The 18,744-nt window shown below is 37.6% G+C and overlaps 1 protein-coding gene across 5 annotated transcripts in view; it reads left to right on the top strand.

Annotated features, from left to right (window-relative positions):
• The first annotated feature begins 237 nt into the window (after nucleotides 1-237).
• The window catches only part of UQCC1 (ubiquinol-cytochrome c reductase complex assembly factor 1), a 109,867-nt gene continuing 91,360 nt past the window's right edge, over nucleotides 238-18,744 (top strand). For 2 of the 5 annotated variants that reach the window (XM_072631349.1, XM_072631353.1), the window contains exon 1: nucleotides 238-378. In XM_072631349.1, the coding sequence (XP_072487450.1) occupies nucleotides 253-378 (126 nt within the window). In that variant the 5' untranslated portion in view covers nucleotides 238-252. Of the gene's footprint in view, nucleotides 379-556; nucleotides 725-18,744 lie in introns of those variants that run through there. The other 3 variants (XM_072631352.1, XM_072631354.1, XM_072631350.1) reach the window with 2 other exon arrangements.

Below are 18,744 nucleotides of genomic sequence, written 5' to 3'. Positions count from 1 at the left end.
ACCGGGGAAGGAGGGCGGTTTATGAGGAGTGGGAGGGAGGGGTTTACTCTAGGTCAGCGAAGAAGAGAATGGGCTACGAGGGAAGGGGGTGTTGGGAGGGGGGTTATGTAGGAAACCTGGGAGGGAAGAGGAGGCTGTGAGAGTGAGGGCAGCAGGGGGAGGGGAATGTGAGGGCAGACTACGAGGAAGTTTGTGGGGTAGGTATAAGGGGCATGGAGGGGCAGATATAGCAAGGATGTGGTCTGCTGGAGGATGGAGGTCCGGAGGAGAAGAGTGGGCAGAGGGATAAGGTGGACACATTCAGCATGTGTGAGTGTGCAGCGGGAGGTCTCCACGAAGGCTGGTCGGCGGTCTCGCTGCGCGGAATCTTTGGGAGAGGTCAGGGGGAGCTTCGGGAGGAGGGGCGGCCTTTGTGGGGGGTCTATGACGGCACGCCTGCGGGCTCAAGGGCAGGCGAAGGGTCCAGAGAGAAGGCTATGGAAGCAGGGGGCAGGAACAATCTAAGACAACTCGCGGGGTCCACCGTTGTGACGCAACGGCGGGGGGGGGGGGGGAGGGTGGAGTAACGCTTCGGGAGCGCGCGCCCGCTCGGCTCTGCGCCTGCGCCGCCGTTGCCCCTCTGCTGCCCGAGTCAAGTCTCCTCCAGCGGCGGAGAGCTCCGGAAATTCACCCTTCCACCCGGAAATGTTTGTGGAGGAACATGGCGCTGTGGTGGCGAGTCCTTGTGAGTGATGGAATGACTTTCCGTTTTCCCTTGGCTGGCCCTGGGGTTAGAGGCAAGGGCGTCCTTTCAGCGGGGGGCAGAGGAGGGGACCTGTGGCCGCCAGAGGGGTCGCAGCAGGTGACAGGTTCTAGGTGGGGGAAACTGAGGCAGGCTCTCCAGACCAGGGTCCCCCGACCGGCCTTGGGCCCTAGCTGGTTGGGGACCCCTCACGAGGAGAAAGCCTGGCGTCTCCTCGGAGGGACTTGAGCTTCCCTGAGCGTCCATCCTTTGTTACCTTTGGGTCGGTCAGAACTGAGAGGGACCGTAGAAACTTGTCGAGGCCCAGCTCTTCTTTTTACGGAGGAGGAAACTGAGGCAGAGCCCTGCCGTGTAGTAACTGCCGCCTTGCGTGACCTTGTGAGGCGCCCTTGGGCCTCAGTTCATTCATCTCTTGAGGAATAGAAGAGGGACGTTGGATTCCATGGTCCTTCCCCAAAGTCACTTCCAGGTCTAACTCCTCAATCCTGTAGCTGGTGAGCGGTAGAGACCCAGGACTAGTCCTGCCCCTCGTCCGCTGTGTGCCGCTGCTTGTCTGTAGGAAAATGATTTTTAATGATCTTACCCCGGAGTCCGAACAGATGTCACATGACAGTGTGGGACCGGATGTGCAGTGGATTTGGCTTCGGGTAATGACCCTACGACTTGCTGCTTGGGTGATTTTTAGCCAAGGCCCTCTTTTCTGGGCTTCAGTTTCCTCTCCTGTAAAGTAGCAGGATTAAACTGGTACATCTCTTAAGCTTCCTCCCAAGTATAAATATCGTTTTATTGTGTTCATATAATGTAGTGTTTATCTAGCAGCTTCAGATTCTTAAAAGATTTTAAAACCTGGTAATACAAAGTCAAAATTGTGGAAAAAGAGACAGGGATGGGATTTCATTGGCCTACCTCTTGGAGGAGAAAACTTCCTCTACTCATGTGGTTCTGCACTTTTTCTATAATTCATAGTCTTAAGAGAGTTGTCTAATAATAATGATGATAATGTTATTAGCCAATATTTTTATAGCTATTTAAGGTACGCAAATAACTTTAATTCATTTTACCCTAACAACAATCCTGGGAGGTAGGCGTTATTATTATCCCCATTTCACAAAAGAATAAGCTGAGGCATACCTTAAATGACTTGCCCAGGATCACACAGCTGGTGTTTGAATCAGGATTTGAATTCCATTCTAATTCCAGTGCTAGATCCACTGTGTCATCAAGTTACCACTAGAACTCTGAGAAGTGACTTTCTCAGGGTCAAAGATAGTATATATCAGAGGCAGGCCTCAAACATGTTTTCCTGGCTCCAAGACCTACTCTGCTTCATAAAAATCTATGAGGAAATGCTTGGAGGATAATTAATCTGACAGGATGATACAGTGCTGCTTTCCTGAAAAACTTCCTCATCTAAAATAAGGGCCACAGTGCTTCTTTCCTGAAAAACTGTAAGATTAGATTGCTTGGAGGAAGGAATAACGTCTTAACTAAACCTTACATTTCCCTTAACTTTGAGCATAGAATGCTCTCCGCGCACAGTAGGCACTTAATATGTCTGTTGAGTGAATGAATAAAGATTAAAAAGTCACTGAGATCCAGTAAGTCTGAAGTTATAAGGTGAGGCCATGAAATCCAGTGATCTTTCTATTACATCTTACTATCCCTAATTTTATAAAACTTAAAGTGTTATATCAGTGTGATGGTCATTTGTGTTCAATGACTGCTACAGCCTAGTTATTCCTACTTCTGTTTCCTGACTCCATTTTAGCCTTCACAAGCTACCAGAGTAGTTTTTTAAAGCAGTGTTTTCACTATGTTATTCTTTTGTCCAAAACCTTCCACTGCAGCCAAACTGGCTACCTTTACATTCCCTAAAGATGCCTTTCCTACCACTTTGTGCCTTTGGTTATTCCTAGAATGTTCTTCCTCTCTGTTTATTCAAGTTGTACCAATTCTTCAAGGTTCAGTTAAAGTTCTGTTTCCTTCTTGAAGACTTCTGTGGTTATTTCAGTTCATAGTGATCTTTGAACTCATTGAATCATGAAATTTTAGAGCTAGAAGGGACTTCAGAAGTCATTTAGTCCAACCTTTACCTGACATGAAAATCCTACGAAATAGATTAATAAAACTTGCTAACCTTATTATCCCTAGTTCTATTCTCTGGAACCACATACTATCTTTTTAACCCCTCTTCCATCCAGCTATTCATACTCTTAAGCATATAGGCTATTGCATCTCTATTCCTTTGTCCCTAAAGAAACTCTTATTGACACTAGACATTCAAGAAATTTAAAAGGTTAGTGTAAAAATGAAGTAGAAGGTACCAGAGGGTCACTGTCATCTTTACTCATTGAAAGGGTCTTGCTTTGGAATCTAGCTGCTCTACCTCTGCCCAATGTATAGTGACTACTGCAAAAATCCAACTAACTTATGAAGTGAGAGTGTTGCTTGGTAAAATTCTCAGGGATTTTCTTTTATCTGCTGGGAAACTAAGGTTATCCACTTTAAAAAAAAGTTTTGATTAATTTCTTTCATTATATCAACCATTCGGGACCCTCCCTTAAGATAAAGAAAAAAAGCAAAACCCTTGTAGTAAATATACATAGTCAAGAAAAACACATTTCCTCCTGAAAAGGCATTAAAGTCTCTTCTCTGTGCTATGGTGATAGGAAGACCACAGAGTCCTTGTCCTCAAGCAATTTCCATTTAAATGGTAGTCACGGGTAGGGACTAGACTTCTGATTTCACTAGCATTTGGAACTTCTTTTGAGAAACTTCCTCTATCAATGTAATGGGTCCACAACTTCTCTACAGTTGACAGTCTTAGAGTTGCCTGGAGTACCAAGAGGTTTTTATTTTATTTTTTTTAATGAACAAAAATATATTTTCTTTCTTGCCCTGCTTTGTTACCAACCCTGCGGCAAGATAAAACCACTGCAATAAATATGTACAATCAAGCAAAACAAACTCCATCATTAGCTATGTCCAAAAATATATATATCTCTGTCTGTACCTTCTCTTAATTGCCTCTCTGTCAGGAAGTGCGTGGCATATTTCGTCATGTGTTCTCTGGAATCATGGTTGATCATTGCATTGTTCATGATTCTTAAGTATTTCAAAGTTTGCCTTTGTAATATTTTTGTTGTGTAAGGTTCTGCTTACTCCATTCTGCATTAGTTCATGCAAGGCTTCCCAAGTTTCTCTGAAATTGCCTCCTTTATGATTTTTTTATCCACAGGAGGCAATGTGGGTACTGAATTGGCTAAAATACAATATAAGGGGGATTAATTAAAAGAAAATAATGAGGAAAAGGATCTCCATCTGAAACAAGAATAATATCGGTACTCTTTCATAGATTTGTTGTGATGATCAAATGTTATGAAGTACATAAGTGATTTGTAAACTTTAAAACGTTATATAAATGTCACCTACTGTTATTATTGTCATTTGTTGAAGAGGAGAATTAAAAGATACTGAGGCAAGCACCACACACTGGAAAGAGAGCTGGATTTGGAGTCAGAGGACCTGGGTTCAAATCCTGACTACCCCTTACAACTTGTGTGACTTTGGGCAAATCACTTAATTCCTGAACCTCAGTTTTCTCATCTGAAAAATAAAGAATTTGGAGTAGAATGACCTGTGAGATCCCTTCCAGCTCTACATCTAAGATCCTGTGTTAGTAGAGGGGATTCCTGATTTGAATGGAAGATCAGTCTTCAGTCACCCAGCATTTATTAAACTCATAGCTATATGCTAAGTGTAGAGGGTGTAAAGACATACAAAAACATCAGAGATTTTACACTTATGATAGGGAAACATAATTTCAATCACTAGGTGCATACAAAACGTACAAAATAGATGGAAAATTATCCGAGTGGGGGAGCTGGGCAGACCAGAAAAGGTTTCTGCAGAAGTTCAGGTCTCAGCAAGTCTTGAAGGAAACTAGGGTAACTTAAGAGGCCAAGGAGGAGGGGAGAGCAGTCTAGCCATGGGAGACAGCATAAAAGCACAAAGATGAAGTTGGAATGTTGTGTTTAAGGAATACAGCAAGTAGGCCAATGTAGCAGTATCCTAGTATATGTGGAAGGGAGGAAAGTGTAAAGACTGAAAGGTCTTTAAATGCCGAAGGGAAGAATTTATATTTTATCATGGAAATAATAGAAAGCCCCTTCAGGTCATTGAGGAAGTGTGTGACATGGTTAGACCTATGCTTTAGAAAAATCTTCTGGGTAGCTGAGTAGAAGATGGATTAGAGCAGAGAGAGACTTGAGGCAAGGAGACCATTTAGAGCTGATGCAGTAATCTAGGTAAAAGGTGATGAGGAACCTGACTTAGAGTTGTAACTGTGTGAATGGAGAAAAGATGATGCCAATGAGTCAGTAAGCACTTACTAAGCACATATTATATGCCAGGCACTATGCCAATCACTGAGTATACAAAAAGAAGCAAAAGACAGTCCCTACCCTTAAGGAGCTCACAATCCAACCAGAAGACAAGTAAACAAATACACACAGACAAATTACATGCAGGATAAATAGGAAATACTTAACATAGGGAAGGCACTAGAATTAAGATGGATTGGGAAGGGCTTCCTGTAGAAGGTGGAATTTTAGTTGGGACTTGAAGGAAGCCAGGGGATATGAGGAGGCAGAGATGAGGAGGGAAAGCATTCCAGGTATGGAGGATAGTCAAAGAAAATTCCTGGAACATCAGATTGGATATATGGGGTTAGTGAGAGTAAGGAGTAAGGAACGATACTTAGGCTTCGAGCCTGGGAGGTAGTAACATCTTCAACTAATAGGGATGGATGTTGATAAGGTGGGAGAGTTTGGGGATTAATCAGTTCTGTTTTGGACATGTGTTTGAGATACTTACTAGACATTCAGTTTCTGAAAAAGCAGTGGGTTATATAGAACTGGAGCTGAGGAGACTAGGATTGTATCTATCTGGGAATCATCTACATTATCATGCTAGTTGAACTCATGGGAGCTGAATCAATGAGACAAGAGAAAAGGGCCTAGGATAGTAGTGCTTTGAGGGACATCACTATTCTGTGAATATGATATGGATGAAGAACCAATAAAGCAAGAGACTGAGAAAAAAAAAGTTAGGATAGATAGGAGGAGAACCAGGAGAGAACATCGTGGAAGCCAAGAGAGGAGAGAAGAGTATTCAAGGCGAGAAGGTATTCAGTGGTGTCAAATATTGTAAAGAAATCAAGATCGTTGTGTATAGATTGAGAAGAAAAAAGACCATTATATTTAGCAATTATAGGTGACATCTAAGATCTCATTCTAATGTTACAATTTTAGTGTATATCAGAGTGTGAAATACAGAAGGAGTTCAGTGAGGCTTACTTGATGATCAATCAATAAAACATTAAGCACCTCACTGGATGATATTGCCGCTATACATCAAATTTATAGATGTTTTCTGAACATCTGTTGGGTGCTTTATGGACTATAAAGATATAAGATTATCCCTGCCTGGTTTCTCAAAGCCCAGATATTTAGCAGAAAAGTTTCATTCATTCCCACTTTTAAGTTGAATAAATCCATTTTTATTTTCTCCAGGTAGAATTTTAGGGCTATCATAGTTAACTAGCTTCCCCTTTTTCTTTTCTTACTCCTCTCCTTGGCCTCAGTCCTTGCATGTTCTTTTCCTTTTCCTTAGTTATATTTAAGAAGAATAGATAGACACACTGAAAATGCCATGTAACTCCAGCCTTGCAATGGTGCATGCTCATTGTCAGGGTGAGGTTTTACTGGTTGTGTTGTAGATGCTTTTTCCTACTGAGGAAAACAACAATTTGTAGAACACTATTCTGTACTCTTAGGGAAAAAAACATATTAAAATGATTTAAAGCAGGACTAAGTAAATTTGCTGTACTTCTAGGAAGTAGCCTAGGCCCTTAAACCTAAGAGCCAAACAAATTTCACATCAGAACACTGGAAGTGACCCTAGAGCCTAGAATGTCAGAGCTGGGATAACTCATAAAACAGAGCAGGTCACACACAAGCCAGCGTTAGAACTGGGACTCATGCTTCCAGTCCAGGCCTCTTCCTACTGCAAACATTCTGCTTTATTCGTTATACTACCAAATGGTCCAACGTATTTTATTCATACTAGTTTTTTGTAGTGTTGAGAATGGGTGTATTCTGAGGAAGGTGGGAAAGCAGTACAGTGGCGTATAAGCAATAGAAGACCTGGATTCAGATGCTTTGTCTTTTACTTTCTGTGTGACCTTGAAACAGTCACTTCATTAGACTTCAGTTTCCTTATCTATAAAATGAGGTCATTTGATCAGATCTTCTCCAAGGCTTCTGTCAGCACTAAATCCTAGGATCCTTCTGCTGTAGCTGTTGTTTGTGGGGGTTAGGAAGGAGGAGAAACTGGACTGTCTCACTTGTAGTTGTAATGCTAGCACCTAGCATGTGTCTGGCACAGAGTAGGCAATTGCCTTAACAAATAATGATATGTTAGTAATAATACTTGTATTTATTAATAAATAATATTTTAATAAACACTTGTTCATTGGTTGTTTGGAGCAAGAATGATCCAGATACAGATGTGCTTGTAATGGACTTTGTCTTATGAGAAATGAGCTCCTTGTTCTGTAGGATACTGCTAGTGTCGGTGATCAAGAGGGGATCAGGCACAGCAGAGAAAGAAGCAGAGCAAAGCAGTGCCACTTGGGCCTTCTGACAGAACTTTATTCTCTTGCTCCTTGGAGGAGGTGGAGCCAATAACTCACCCAAAGTTTCCAATATGTCTTTAAATATACGTAGATAAACATATACATTTAAATAATGGTTGCCTTTTGTTACATCATTTTCATTTTTGAAAATATCCCTTTTCCTGCTACAGCAAAACATTTCTTGTAACAAATATTTTTAGAGAAAAAAGACAGTTTAGTAAAAGCCAACTTAACCAATACATTGACCATGCCTGATAACATTTTCAATGTTGCATACTCATAGTCCCCTACCTCTGTAGTGAAGGGAGGTAGATATACTTTTTAAACTCTTCTTCTTGCTGAAGTTTGGCAATGATAGTTATACAGTTCATTTTTTTTTCCAGTATGAATCTTAGCGGATGAAGTTTAATATTTAAATTGCTTTTTGTTTGAGATACTGGGTAGATATATGAGCTTTTGGGGTACTCTGGTAGCCAGCCATCTAAAATTTGTTGAACTTTGACTTAAAGTTTACTAGTATGATCAGATGATATGCTGAAGAGCAATTTAGTTAGTTCCATTACAGTATTTCTACTTCCAAAACTGAGTTACAAAGCTAATTTTTTTTTATATACTTAAAGAAATTTATTTTCCATTCACAAGTATTTATTTTCCCTCTCCTACACAGCATTGAAAAAGAAAGAAAAATAAAACCCTTGTAACGTATTCATAGTCAAAACAAATTAAACATTGGCCATGTCCAAAAATATTATGTCTTGTTCTGTTTCTTAAGTTATCTTTCTGTCTGGAGGTGGGTAGCTTGATTACTGCTTTATCCCTGGTTCTCTAGAATTGTGGTTGGTCTTTAATCAGAGTTTTTAAGTCGAAGTTATTCATTTTGACAAGTGCTGTTATTATACAAATGATGCATTATTATGTATCAGTTCATACAACTCTTTGCAGGTTTCTCTGAAACTGTCCTTTTGGTCATTTTTTTTTCCAGTGGGGAGCAGCCATTCTTTATTTTTTTATTTTATTTTATTTTTTATTTTAATTTTTTTATTTTTAACAGTTTATAACAGATAAAGCAAATCAAACTTTTAGTCAGGTAATACTTCTTTTTGAAGCATTTACAATATGGACCACAAAAGAATTTTTTTTTTAAACATTAACCAGCTGAGACACAAATAATATTTATGTTGCTAACTTCACAAGCTCTTGACCTAATTGTCTCCACAGTATTACGAAGAATTAAAGGACCCTAGCTTATTGTTGTTGGTCTAAAGTCCTATGCCTAATAGCTTAATTTTAGAGTTAACCTCGGATGTTCCCCTACCAATAACCTACAATTGAATAGATCTGGTATTAAGCTTTCAAACCTTTTGACTATAAGAAATTGCTGCCAAGAGTAGGGACATTGCAGGGTTACAATGTCTCCCCAACTTCATGTCAATTCCAAGCAGGATTAGGTTATCCACTTGCATTCAGTCAGGCTTAAAGTCCACCAGGTGTCAGTATGGAAATTGAGTCAGGAGAATCCTACCCCAGCCCAGGCTGAACAGCTGCTCTCCCACCCTTCCCATGAGATCACCTATGCAGTTCATACCAGCATCTCACCAGGTTACTGGCATCACGTATTGGCAGCTCAGATCGCCTTTCTTGCTACCCATACCTGGAGTTAGACTCAGAAGAACAGTCACTTGATAGTCCCATAGCATCTAAAAATGGCAAGTTTCAATAACCAGGTTTCAAATATGATTGTAATTTCATTTTGAGGCAAGTCTTAAGTGGCTTACATGCCTTTTTATACATGTTCTAGTTCCTGATTAAATAGCGATCATAAAATCAAATTTACCATTAAAACCTTAACTTTTCCCTCAATGCCAAATTTTGCCCAAGGTTACCTTCCTCGAGGGAATTTAGACTGAAATTCTTTTCCCCAAACTAAAGATGTCATCGATTTATTCTCAGTAATTCAGTCAATTGTTTTAATACTAATTGCTTTTACCTCACTTTGTAACATGTCCAATTTTTCTCCCTATCACTCCCCTCCTCCTTTCCCCGTCCCCCCCCCCCCCGTTTCCTAATACCTTGCATTCTGATTATTCTTTCCCTCAATGTACCCTCCCTTCTATCACACCCCACCCTTCCCTTATCCCCATCCTCTCTCTTTCTTGTAGGGCAAGATAAATTTCTATACCCCATTCCCTGTAATTCTTATTTCCCGATTATATGCAATAAAAATTCTCAACATTCGATTCTAATACTTTGAATTCCAACTTCTCTCCCTCCCTCCTCCCTCCCCAGCCCCACTGAGAAGGGAAGCAATTCAATACAGACTAAATAGGTGTTCTTTTGAAAAAGACTTCCATAATAATCATGTTGTGTAATACTAATTATATTGCCCTCTGTCCCCCCTTATTTTTTTCCCCTATAATTGACATTGTCTCTTCTTGAAAGTGTTTATTTCTAGTGACTCCCTTTTCCCATTTGCCCTCCCTTCTAACATTCCCCTCACCCCACTTGTCTCCTCCTCTCCTACTTTCCAGTGATGTGATATAAATTTTCATATCACATTTAGTGAGCATGTTATTTCCTCCTTCAGCCACATGTGGAGAGAGTAACTTTTTTTCCCCCTTCTCCCCTTCTCCCTTATCTCCTCCATTGCATAAGATTTTTCTTATCTCTTTTATGAGTTATAGCCTCCCCTGTTCCATTACTCCCTTTCTCTTCCAGGAATTTTCCTCCTTCACCCCTTAATTTTTATTTTATTTTATTTTTTTGTGTGGATATCATCTCTTTGGATATAACACACCCTGTACTCTCTATCTATCTATGTGTATGTGTGTGTGTGTGTGTGTGTGTGTGTGTGTGTATATGTATGTATGATCTCTCCAACTACCCAAATACTGAGAAAAGATTCGAGAGTTAAAAATATTTTCTTTCCATGTAGTAATGCAAACAGTTCAGTTTTAGAGAGTCTTTTATGATTTTTCTTTCCTGTTTACCTTTTCATGTTTCTCTTAATTCTTATCTTGGGAAGTCAAATTTTTATATATAGATCTGGTCTTTTCTTCAACATGAATGATTGAAAGTCATCTATATCATTGAACCTTTTGGTCATTTTTTACTGCATAATATTACTGTTACATTTATATTCTATAGTTTGTTCAGCCATTCCTCAATTAATGACACCCCCTTAATTTCTGATCCCACTAATAAAAAAGCTGTAATAATTATTTTTGTACATATGTGTCCTCTTTGTTTGATCTCTACGGGCATAGACCCATTAGTAGAACCAGTGGGTCAAAGTGGGTATGCATAGTTCAATGACACAAACTTAGTTTAAAGAGAACAAAATAACAGAATGATGAATTAAACTTTATTTGAGAAGCAGAAAGCACCAAACTATATAAACAAATTAGACCATTCCAGAAAATAGGAAAGCTTCTATTTTCATAGTTTCTATAAGGATAATTTCCTTTCTTCCTTTATCTTTATATATCCTGTCCTTATATATCCTGCTGCTGGGTCTATCAGTCACCTGGTAGCAGCAGAAAATATGCTTCTTTACATCTGAATGCAGATCACTGGGACAGGACCTCAAGATGCTATAAATTCAAAGAGATAGATCGCAGCTAACAGCAAGTCATTGCTCCATCATCCATAACTATTCACATGGCATGTCTACCCAGGGGTATAGAACATACTCTGAAAAAAGTAGCCAGTTTCTGTACTTGTTCCGTACTTGTTCTATACAGACATATAACTTAATTGAAGAAGTTTAAACATGTGTAGATCTGAGTTACTGGGTGAGGGTGGAGGGGAAAAGAACAGTAAATAGAGTAACTGGAGCCAAGTGGGATGGGTCTGCAAAGCTTTTATGAAGGAAATGCCTATGAAGGAATGTATGTAATGTTTAATAAGGAGGATGAGTGGCTCAGGAGTGGAGAAAGACAGCTAGGAGATTGGTTTTGTCTGGATTACTGCACACAGGAAGTGTGTGGTTAGAGAGGTTAGGCAAGGGGACTCAGTAGAAATCTTTAGAGGCAGTTTGGTTTAGTAGAAAGAATATTGAGTTGTTAGCCTAGGTTCTGCCACTATTGTGGTCTGACCATAAGCAATTTATTCCCTTTAGGACCTTAGTTTCTTCATTTGTAAACTGAGGAGGTTGCACATCCTTAGAGCTCTTTCAAGTTTTGGAAATATGATTTATAGTCAAGCATTTTAGTTTGATTAAAGAAACATTTGGGATTGACTTCAGGTTTCTGAGAAAAGACACACGTTCAAAAGCAATACAAAGAGAGGCCCATGTAGTATAGTGGAAAGAACAGTGTGTCTGGAGACTTAAGAGAAAGTTTTGTGTCCTGGCCCTGCTACTGATTAGCTTTGTGACACAATTTTGTAATATCTTTTAGCCTCGTTTTTTTATCTGTAAAATGGGAATGATACTTTATGTTAGACCAGCACAACTTGGTAGTAGGTAGGGGCCAAAATTAAAATAGGCTAAACTTCTTCGGGCTGCACATAAGTTTTTAGAGCCTCACTTTCCAAGTAGAGGTATAGTTAAGGATTAAATCATCTTGCAAATAAACCATATTTTAAAAAGGGAAATTTCAATTAATATCAATTACACTTATTACTTAAGATTTTTATTTATCATGAAATCACATTAATGTTAAAAAATTACTTGCTAAGTGGTATGAATTTTAATACATTTTTCAGATTTTGTTACTGTTTACATTTAGTAATAACCGAAAACACAGCAAAAAGATATGACTTGCTCCTCTCAGACTAGAGACAGACTGATGATGGTTGCCATGGGTCACATGACAAATAACATACCCGCCAGATTACATGACAGGCACAGTAGGACTAGTGGAAGGCAGGTTAAGTGGGGCATGGACAAAGCTCTCCTTACATCTTTACTTTCTTTTATATCCTCTATATTTTTCACAGGCTGCCCAAAGGCCATGTGTTGTGCAGGCCTTTAGGCTATGGTGGTCAAATAGACTGATGTATGCAACACATTTTTAAGTTTAAAGTTTATACGTGCCATATAAATGTAAGCCATTATTAACCAAGGAACATGATTTTTGCAACTGTATATTACAGATCAAAAGAGAAGAGGACTATCTTGTTTCAATTTAGGTACAGTTGAGTGTCAGGACTAGACTTGTAGCTGTAAGAGGGAATAGATAACTAGATCTGCAATCAGGAAGACCTGAGTTAAAATCTGGCCTCAGACTCATATTGGTTCTGTGTGACCTTGGGCAACTTACTTGATTTCTGTCTGCTTCAGTTTTCTCAACAATAAAATGGGGGTAATAATAGCATTTCTTGTGAGAATAAAATGAAATATATGTAAAACCTTTATCACAGGGCCTGGCACATAGTAGGCATTTAATAAATCCTTCCTCTCACCTTCCCTTCCTTCCCTCCCTCTTTCTGTGCCTCCTTCCTTCCTTCCTTCCATCCCTCCCTTCCTTCTTCCATTCCTGTGTGAATGGAGAAGGAAAGCTGAGATTAAAGTGACTATTTGCTAATGAGAATTTGATTTAAAATATTGGTATAAGGCCAAGTAGAGCCGAAATTATGTTGACACATTTCACTTGATATTGAAAAAATAAGTGATGAAATTCTTCAGAAAATTTTCCAAAAGTTCACATTGTTCCTTCTTGCCATGTCCTCCCATTTCTTTTTTTGGGATGAAATTAACATGTTTTATCTTATCCCATATTTGAATTTTTAGGAAAGTAACATCTGAATAGTTCTGATAAATCTTTTTTGAATTAAAATAGAAAACCCAAGAAACCTCCAAATTAAAGTCCTTTTTAAAAAATGACAAACTGCAGCTGAAGTAAAACATTCTTAAGCTTGAATTTGTCTTGTCTGAATGGAAATTTCTAGGTTTCTAGAAGTCTGATTCTGTTCCCTTTCCTTTTTTTTAATGTTTATTTATTTGTTTTTAGTTTTCAACATTCATTTCCACAAAATTTTGAGTTCCAAATTTTCTCCCCATCTCTCCCCTCCCCCCACCCCAAAATGCCGAGCATTCTGATTACCCCTTCCCCCAATCTGCCTTCCCTTCTATCATACCCCTCCCTTCCTTTATCCCCATATCCTCTCTCTTCTTGTAGGGCAAGATAGATTTCTCTACCCCATTACCTGTATTTCTTATTTCCCAGTTGTATGCAAAAACAATTCTCAACATTCGTTCTTAAGACTTTGAGTTCCAACTTCTCTCCCTTCCTTCCTCCTTACCCATCCCCACTGAGAAGGCAAGCAATTCAATATAGGCTATGCATGTGTAGTTTTGCAAAAGACTTCCATAATAGTCATGTTGTGTAAGATTAACTATATTTCCTTCCATCTTATCTTGCCTCCCATTTATTCTATTCTCTCTTTTGACCTTGTCCATCCCCAAAAGTGTTTACTTCTAATTACTCCCTCCTCTCATTTAGCCTCCTTTCTGTCATCCCCCCACACCCCACTTATCTTCTTCTCCCCTGCTTTCCTGTAGTGTAAGATAGATTTTCATACCAAATTGAGTGAGCATGTTATTCCTTCCTTGTGCCAAATGTGATGAGAGTAAGCTTCACTTTTTCCCTCTCACCTCCCCCCTTTTCTCCTCCATTGAAAAAGCTTTTTCTTGCCTCTTTTATGAGAGATAATTTATTTGCACCATTCTATTCCCCCCCAATATATTCCTCTCTCACCCCTTAATTTTATTTTTTTAGATATCATCCCTTCCTATCCAACTCACCCTGTGCTCTCTGTCTATATATGTGTGTGTGTGTGTGTGTGTGTGTGTGTGTGTGTGTGTGTGTGTGTGTGTGTGTGTGTGTGTGTGTGTATAATCCCTCCAACTACCCAAATACTGAGATAAGCTTCAAGAGTTAGAAATATTATCTTTCCATGTAGGAATGTAAAGAGTTCAACTTTAGTAAGTTTAGTGTGGCTTCTCTTTCCTGTTTGCCTTTTCATGCTTCTCTTCATTCTTGTGTTTGAAAGTCAGATTTTCTATTCAGCTCTGGTCTTTTCATCAAGAATGCTTGAAAGTCCTCTGTTTCTTTGAATGACCATTTTTTTCCCCTGAAGTATTATACTTAGTTTTGCTGGGTAAATGATTTTTGGTTTTAATCCTAGTTCCTTTGACTTCTGGAATACCCTATTTGATCCCTTAATGTAGAAGCTGCTAGATCTTGTGTTATCCTGATTGTATTTCCACAATGCTCAAATTGTTTCTTTCTAGCTGCTTTCAATATTTTCTCTTTGACCTGGAAACTCTGGAATTTGACAATATTCCTAGGAGTTTCTCTTTTTGGATCTCTTTTAGGAGGTGATCAGTGGATTCTTTCAATATTTATTTTGCCCTCTAGTTCTAGATTATCAGGGTAGTTTTCCTTGATAATTTCATGGAAGATGATTTCTAGGCTCTTCTTTTGATCATGGCTTTCAGGTAGTCCTATAATTTTATATTGTCTCTCCTGGATCTATTTTCCAGGTCAGTTGTTTTTCCAGTGAGATATTTCACATTATCTTCTATTTTTCTGTTCTTTTGGGTTTTTTTTGTAATTTCTTGGTTTCTCCTAAAGTCATTAGCTTCCATCTGCTCCATTCTAATTTTAAAGAACTATTTTGTTCAGTGAGTTTTTGAACCTTCTTTTCCATTTCACTAATTCTGGTTTTTAAAACATTCTTCTCCTCATTGGCTTTTTGGACCTCTTTTGCCAATTGAGTTAGCTTATTTTTAAAGCTTTCTGATCTGTAAAATGGGGATGAAAATAAATCACCTATCTTGTACAATTGTATTGAAAATATATATGAAGTGATTTGCAAACTTTAAAGTACTGTATAGCTGTTAGCTATTATTCAATTCTGTTTTATTTTCAGTTCCTCCTACCTCCGTCTCTCCCACCCCTTGAGAATGCAGGAAAAACAAAATCCATTACAAATAATCGTATCATGCAAAACAATTTCCCACATTAGCCCTGTCCAAGAAAAGAAAGAAAGAAGGAAGGAAATAAAAGAAAATATGCTTCAGTTTTTACTTAGAGTCCATCAGGTGGTAGACAGCTTGTTTTGTCATGAGTTCTTGGTGTTGTGGTTAGTCATTGTATTGATCAGAGTTGCCAGATCTTTCAAAGTTTTTCAAAATCTTTCAAATTTTTACAATATTATTCTTGTTCCATAAATTATCCTCCTGGTTCTACTCACTTCACTCTGCATCAGTTCATGCAAGTCTTCCAGGTTTTTCTGAAACCATTTCCTTTATCATTTCTTTCAGCACAATAGTATTCTGTCCTGTTCATATATCACAATTTGTCCAGCCATTCCCCAATTGATGGACCTTGCTGTGACACTTTTTTGTGTTCTTAATCTATAGCATAGTACCTGGCAAAAGGGAGCACTTAATAAATGTTTGTTGACTTGATTTTCTACTTCTTTCTGCTGGATTTTGCTGGTTATATACAGAAACACTGACTATTTATATGAATTTATTTTATCTTTCAACTGCTGAAGTTATTCTTGCTTGATACTAATAGTCTAGAAATTGAACAAACTCTATGAACTTTGTGGGTGTATCTAACAAAGATATTTACCAAAGAACATGCGTGGATAATACCTTGTTGGATGTAAAAGCCTTTAAGACTCTACTGAACTCAGTAGTTTTTATGCTTTTTAAATGATAAGTACAGAATGTTCTTCTAGTCTTTATGCCTGTCAGTAAATTGCGTGATGCTGAATATGTAGTCTTTTATAGAAAATAGTCTCTGAAAACTTTCCTGTTTTCTTCTCATGCTTTTATCAAGGATATCCTTTATATGCATAGATCATGCTCATAAAGATTTTATAGAAAAAAGCATAAGCATACGAAAATTTCCAGTTAAGATGGAAGATCTTACATACCCCTCAAAAAACAGTAGCGGAAACACTTAAAAAGAAAGGTATATGGCTAAAAATAGACCAAAGTAAAATATAAAATGAAGATATATGTCAGTACCATGAAAAATCATGGAGCAATTGAAATGACTAAAATACCTGAAGTGACAGAAATGGAAAAAAGACAACACAAAATTCTGAGAGATATTCTTCTATAGGTTAAAGAAGTTAAGCAGAAATAGCACTTGTAAGACATAAGAGCAAATAAAGAAATTTGTAGAAAGTTAAATGATTATAGAGTAATTAAAGTTAAAACTAAAAGATGATTTAAAAGATTGGCTGGAAATAATGAAAAACAAAATTACCAAAATAATAGGAAACCACTCCAAGCAACCAGCAGCATATTTTCTATAACAGAAACCAAATTAAAGGAAAAAAATAGAAATGGGAAAAGTTCAGAAAATATTTTAATTATTGAATGAAAATGCAGATTTAGAATGAAAATGCTAAGATATAGCATTATGTCTTAGCTTGGCAGATTATTAACATCTCAGAAATTTAGAAGAGGAAAAAAATTGAAACCATCTTCCAGGGTTTTTTTTTTTTTTTTTTTTAATATGTATATAAACTCAGGTCCTTCTGACTCTACTGCTAGTGCTCTATCCACTGTACCACCTAGCTGCCCTTTCTGGGGAGATTTCAAGAAAGCTTTACAAAATTAACAGAAGAAGCCATACAAATCTAAAAAATCCAAAGAATCTTTACAAATCCCCAAGATTCGACTTTTCTTTTATGTGTTATAATTACACGTTAATACTACATACAGTAAGTAGTGGGGGAAAATCTAGCAAGTGAAAAGAAGATAGAAATAACAAACCAGGGTACTTCAGTTGTGATTACAGTGTACTTTTTGAGGAAAACAAGGGACAATTGAGCAAATTAGAGTTTTATAGGTATAAAATTAAGCAAGGGCTGTGAATTCAGAGTTGTGCCTGTTTATTTAGGGAAGAAGGGCCATTGCTTGAGAAGCATTTAAGCCTCTCTGCAGAGAGAGTCATGCTTTTCTTTTTCTTTTTAAATTCAATTTTATTTTGTTTTGAATTTTTTCTCTCATTCTCTCCTCCCCCACCTATTGAGAAAGCAAAAAAAAAAAAATCCATTGCAAATAAGTATAATGATACAAAACAAGGTCCCACATCAGCCACATTAAAAAAAGAAAAAGGAAAAAATACGCTTCAATTTGTATTCTTGAGTTCTTTAGTTTTTTATAGCATGTTTTAACATGAGTTCTTTGGAGTTGTAGTTAGTTATTGTGTTCGTCAGAGTTACTAAGTCTTTCAGTAAGACTTAGTAATATAATATCTTTATATTATTATTATTGTACAAATTCTCCTGGTTTTATTTACTTCACTTTTTATTAGTTTATACAAGTCTTCCCAGGTTTTTCTGAAACTACCCTCTTCATCATTTCTTATAGCAGTGGTATTCTATCACATTAATAACTTGTTTTAGCTACTCTATTCATCAGCACATCCTCAGTTTCTAGTTCTTTGCTACCACAAAAAGACCTGTTACAAGTATTTTTATATATTGGGTCTTTTTCCTTTTTCTTTGATCTCTTTCGTGTATAAACTTAGTAGATTTAATAGCTTTTTGGGCATATTTCCAAATTGTGTTCCTGAATAGTTGAACTAGTTCATAACTCTGTATATATAGGTACTGTACCATTTTTCCCATAACCCCTCCAGCAGTTGTTATTTTCCTTTATCTTAGCCAATTTGAGTGTGAGGGGCTACCTCAGAATTGTTAAGAGCATTTTTTCATATGACTGTTGAAAACTTTGATTTCTTCCTCTGAAAACTTCCTATTTCATATTCTTGACCATTTATCATTTGGGGAATGGAAAGCTGTTCTTTTCAAGGAAGTATTTCAACAAGAACCAAACTTCCAAGTCAAAAGTAATTAGTAGTAAAAATAATTCATGTTTGTCAAATCATGATAAAACCAGTTATTAACTAAATGTGAGCATCTTCAGAGTTTTGTATTGACTGAACTACAAAATGTTTCTTTTGAACATTGTAGGTAAAACATAAGCAAAATGGAAAAATAGCAGGGAGAAGGAAGTATAAGAGCATGGTAATCATGAAGTGAATTTTCTAATTTCTTTTAAAATATATTATTTATTCATTTTAAAGCTTTCTTTTTAAATTTTGAGTTGCAAATACTCTTCTCTCCCACCTACCCCCTCTCACTGAGAAAACAAGTAAAATGATAGCATTATACAAGTGAAATAATGCAAAACATTTTCATATTAGCCATATTTTTTAGAAAAGCAAGAAAAATGAAGAAAGTGAAAAAATTATGCTTCAGTTTGCACTTGTCTTTCTCTAGAGGTGGATAGCATTTTTTCATTGTGAGCATTTTGAATTGTCTTGGATCA

Source organism: Notamacropus eugenii, chromosome 1, assembly GCF_028372415.1.
Source record: "Notamacropus eugenii isolate mMacEug1 chromosome 1, mMacEug1.pri_v2, whole genome shotgun sequence".
NCBI classification, from domain to species: Eukaryota; Metazoa; Chordata; class Mammalia; order Diprotodontia; family Macropodidae; genus Notamacropus; species Notamacropus eugenii.
Note: the sequence above shows the minus strand (reverse complement) of the source record. Positions and strands in the feature narration are given on the sequence as shown.